Genomic DNA, 5,078 nt, shown 5'->3' with positions numbered 1-5,078 from the left:
CTCTCTCTCTCTCTCTCTCTCTCTCTCTCTCTCTCTCTCTCTCTCTCAAATATTAATCCCAGTATTTGTTTGGCACCTACTTAGTGGCAGGTGCTTGATTAGATACTGATGCGTATAGAGATACATTCTGGCTTTCAGTGAACACACCATTTATTAATCAGTTCATCAGTGTGTTTGAATTAATAATGTTGTAAGAGATATATTTCATAGACTTTCTAAACATGAAAATTGAAGTTCTCAAATTCACTCAAGACACCACATAGAGTGAGAAGAACCCTATGAAGTGAAATAAAGATATAAAAATAATAGTCTACATATATACATTCCTAAATATATAAATAGAACGTGCTCAGTCCTATAATGATGCCAGTATGTATATGATTTCAGGGTTGACCACTTGGTATTCCCTGGGGAATACCATTTCTTTGCAGCATCTTTTTAGTTGCCTGTAGTTCTTTGCCTGGGCTAAGGAAAAAGGGGCCAGCAGCCATTAATTTGAGAGAGAACAAGGGGCAGGGAAAGGTGGTGCAGAGGTGGGGAGTCGAGGAATAGGAAAGGGAAACAGTGTAACCATGTTAAATTTGTAATTAAAGGAAAATGATTATTATTATTTTTTTTTTTTGGTTTTTCGAGACAGGGTTTCTCTGTATAGCTCTGGCTGTCCTGGAACTCACTCTGTAGATCAGGCTGACCTCGAACTCAGAAATCCGCCTGTCTCTGCCTCCCAAGTGCTGGGATTAAAGGCGTGCGCCACCACCGCCCGGCTGAAAATGATTATTAAAAAAAAAATAAAGGAATAGGCCGTTCTGTATTAAAACAGTGGCCCCAGGAACCAGTGCATAGAAGTAGAGATGAAAGAGCAGAAGAGTTATAAAGATTTTTAACTAAATTCACCCCAACCATCAGCATTTTACAGAGCCACAACTTAATATATATGATCATGTCTGTGTATCATGAGTGGCAGACATGGTTATAGATGTTTAAAAGCACACAGTCTCTCGTCCCTTAGACTATATATTCTGGAGTAGTTCAGTGGTATTCTAGAGTGGTTCAGCCCAGTAGAGGAATTCAAGTATATTATCTCCAAGGATGAGTAAATATACCAAGAAATAGAAGAAGACCACTCCATATATTCATACAGATGATAACTCCCTCCAGAAACTGTTTTACACTATGCTGAGTGGATTGTCATTAAACAACCATAGCTCTAAAAGTGATGTAGTCTAAACTAATCACGCAAGTTTGCAGGGCTTTGATGTGGCTATAAATGGCTACCAATATATGGTACAATGAAGACTTGCACTCAAGCCATGTGACCTTACCCCGACCCATGGCCTCACTGGTTTCCTAAATGCCACAGATGGCCAAGCAGAGATCCCTGACTTCAGTTGTTTTCCCTTTGTCCTACTTAGCCAATCATTTATTCGACTTAATCCCCCAAGCTTGTACATCCTCAGTGTCCCCCATCTTCATTGAAGATTCTACCTATTCAATCAAGCAAGAAGGCTCACAGTCATCTCAGATCTCTCTTTTCTCTGCAACACCTCCATGCAGTTATTGCTAGTTCCCAAACATCACTCAACTTAAGGCCTGTTCTCTCCTGATTCAGGCCTTTCTCTGCTCCCAACAAAATCCTGGTGAATACTCCCCCATATCAAGGTTCTTTCTGGTCTAGTCCACTTAGTACATGAAACCATGACTTTTCAAAACTCAAAGCCATTGAATGGTTAATTCAGCACTTTGAGAATAGAATGTTCTCTTTCCTGCCTACCCATCTCATTCCCTGCCTTTCTTTAAAAAGACTCCTGTTCCACTGAATACCAAGTAGTTTTCCTTAATGGATGTCTGTCATTTGGTTGAGGATCTCCTTCCCCTCTTTACTTGGCTAACTCCAGTTCATTCCTTAGGTATTTTCTCAGATAGTATTTCCTTAAAAACAAAAAAACAAAAAAACAAAAAAACCCTTCCCCACTGTTGAGAAATTTAATTCCAAATTTCTCCTCCTCATACTCTGCTGTTTTTCCACATCACATTATCTGAGTGTTATTTCTGCTTGGGTTGCTTTCTAATTGGGGGCACTTGCTGAAGAAATTAAATGATGTCGTCTAGCAGAGGGTCTGCTAACACAGAACATGTTGTGGATGATATAATGAATGAAATGCTTTTGCATGCATGTCACATGTCTGACCTGCATACTTCCACTCAAAGCCCATTCTTCATCGTCTGTCAACACTGCACCAACCCTCATTGCTGTTCACTTGCTTCCTCACCTTTCCTTCTTCCCTAATCATCCCACTGAGTCAGTCTGCACAGAGAACTCTTAAATACTACCCTGCCCATCTCCTGATGAATTGTAAACTGGTTGGAAACAGAGATTGTGTCATGTGTTAATTACCACAGTAGATTCGCAAGAGATGGAGAGAAAAAGAGGAGAAAGAAGAGGAAGAAGAGGAAGAAGAGAAAGGAGGAGGAGGAGGAAAAGGAGAAGGAGAAGAAGGGGGAGGGAGAAAAGGAAGAGGAGGAAGAGGAGGAGGGGAAGAAGAAGGAGGAGGGAGAAAAGGAAGAGGAGGTAGAGGAGGATGAGGAAGAAGAGGAAGAGGAGGAGGAAGAGTAGGAAGAGGAGGAAGATGAGGAAGAGGAGGAAGAGGTCAAGAAGGAGAAGAAGAAGAAGAAGAAGAAGAAGAAGAAGAAGAAGGAGAAGGAGAAGGAGAAGGAGAAGGAGAAGGAGAAGGAGAAGGAGAAGGAGAAGGAGAAGAAGAAGAAGGTGGTTAATCTGTTAATCTATTGGTTGGTATTGGAACACTGAAATACCTTCTGATGGATACTATAACCCTCTTTGCTACAGTTCAGACCGGAAGCCTAGTATTCCCAGTCAGACATACTATTGCTCTCAGCAGGCACTAGAGAGCCCCACTGACAGAGACTGTCTGCAAGCAGGATCACACATATTTCAATGATCTTAAGTACCTCAAGCTGAGCTGGCAGAGTAGAGCTAATATTCATCCTAGGGAATCACACACCATGGCATCAGAATCTACTACATGTAGCCATCCCCAAGCCCTGCCTTTAATAAATGAGCAATGTAATGTAGCAGAAATAAGTAATATGTGAACTATAAGCAACCACTGCTTATTGCTGATGCTTTAACTTCGTAAAGAAGGTCTGCTTTGATAAAGTATAATAGAGGTGCCAATACTGCACTTGGCCAAAAGCAGAGGGGACTCTGTGCTGGGGAGAACAGCAGTGGCAGATATGAGTGTACACTGATGGTGAACATGAACATTCCTCTATTAAAAAAATATTAGTAAGCAATTACCCAGAAGTGCAGCCACCTGGCATAATTGAAAGGAACGTAGACTAAATAAAAAAGATAAGGTATCCAGTCTTTTCTATAACAGTGGCCGAGGTAAGACAGCCACTCTCTTGGGAATTGATTTTTTTATATGCAAAGTACACAGGATGTCTGGACCTCTGCATCTTTTGAAGTTTCAATATTCTTTAAGATCTTTTCAACTAAGATATATGTGTAGCCAATACCAAATAGTTACTGGTTGAGGGAAACAAGCAGGTAGATATTTCATTCTGTTTCCTGCTAACTTTAAACTAGCCTTCGTTTCCACTAAGAAACAGCGAACTGAAGATACATCTAGTCTGTAAGGCAAGTTCATTGCATATATGTAAATGACCAAACCCTCTTCTCCCATCAGCTGACCCATAGGAGAACAGATCCCAGAGACCTGGTCCCTCCTCTCCAGGATTTACTCACTTTGGGAGTGGAGAAGTTGGTAGGGACTGGCAGCTTGCTCTTGCTGTATAATACTGGTGTCTTTGGACATTTGGGGAAGTCTGAAACTGATGTCCAAAAAGCAGGACCTGGAATCTCCTTTTTTCTGTTCGGAGAAGTATAAAGTTCATCTCTGGCGGGAGACATGGGAACCTCCAACTCCTCACTTTCATCCTTCCCAGGATTTTGGCTCTGGGCCCCTCTGATGTCTTGTGTGGTCATCTGTCCTTCATTCTCAGTATCTTCTTCTTCACAAAAGGAGAAGTTTAATTTCTTGTTCAGCCCCTGATCAGTCTCTGCGTCAGCCATCTCAGTGCAGGCAAGGAGGTCTCGGAGTGGAAAACACTGTAAATCTACAGAGGTAAGGAGGAGGAAAAAAAAAAAAACCAACAAGCTCCACAACGTCAGCCTGCTCGTCTTCTACCCACCAACAGCTGAGAGACACACTGTGAAAATTTCCCTTAAGTACCAGACTTCTCAGGCCTCAGCATATCCTTATTTCCATTCTGATTAAGGAAATCTCCAGCAACTCTCCAAGCAATTACATCCAATCCCTGGTAAGAACTCTCTGATACCCCACGACGGAGTCTCCCAGTGGCCAATCACTGTGAAATACTACTAAGATGGTTGACTTCCTTTAATTTACAAAAATATGTCCATTCACCAATCGGGGAGCAAGTTCATTATCTGTAGGAAATTTTCTACCCTTTTACATCTGCGGTGCATATGGACCAATCTGTACCCCGTCATGCCATGTCTATCTCTCAGCTAACAGCAGCAGGCCAGTAGTGTTTAGCAGCGCTTAGGTTGCTGGATGATCTTTACACAACCTTTAGAATGTCTTGCCTGATGTTTATATGCTTAGTTGGGTTACTACTTATACCTCTGCCAAACATACCTCTTCCTAATCAAGTACCATCTCTTCCCATCGACTAAGTAATGAAGGCTACGAGGAAATGGAACAAAGTTCTGAACTGACAAGGTTTAGAAAGCACAGCAATGCCTGGAAGTAGATGATAATCGTTTCAAAATACAGTTACTTTGAGCCAAAATGTGCCATATTTTATAGAATGCCTTTTATTTTTTTAGTTTAAATATTCTCAATTATTTCTTTCTCAGAAGCCTCTTCTTTGGGGAAAAAAATAGCCACATGATCTCACAGTCTTTTTTTTTCCAGTGTAGTTACATCCAAAGGAAATAAAAACAGTGGCTCAAAGAGATTTCCGCATCCCCCTGTTCACTGAAGCACTACTAACAACAACTAGGACATGGAAACCACTTATGGCATCAGCAG

The 5,078-nt window shown here is 41.4% G+C and overlaps 1 protein-coding gene across 1 annotated transcript in view; it reads right to left on the bottom strand.

Moving 5' to 3' along the window:
- Wee2 (WEE1 homolog 2) overlaps positions 1 to 4,093 on the bottom strand; it is a 21,379-nt gene extending 17,286 nt beyond the window's left edge. The window contains 1 exon segment of the mRNA XM_028768341.1: positions 3,767 to 4,093. Within this exon segment, the coding sequence (XP_028624174.1) occupies positions 3,767 to 4,093 (327 nt within the window).
- Between the last annotated feature and the right edge of the window lie 985 nt (positions 4,094 to 5,078).

The sequence above is a fragment of the Grammomys surdaster genome, unplaced genomic scaffold (assembly GCF_004785775.1).
Source record: "Grammomys surdaster isolate TR1022 unplaced genomic scaffold, NIH_TR_1.0 186, whole genome shotgun sequence".
NCBI lineage: Eukaryota > Metazoa > Chordata > Mammalia > Rodentia > Muridae > Grammomys > Grammomys surdaster.
Note: the sequence above shows the minus strand (reverse complement) of the source record. Positions and strands in the feature narration are given on the sequence as shown.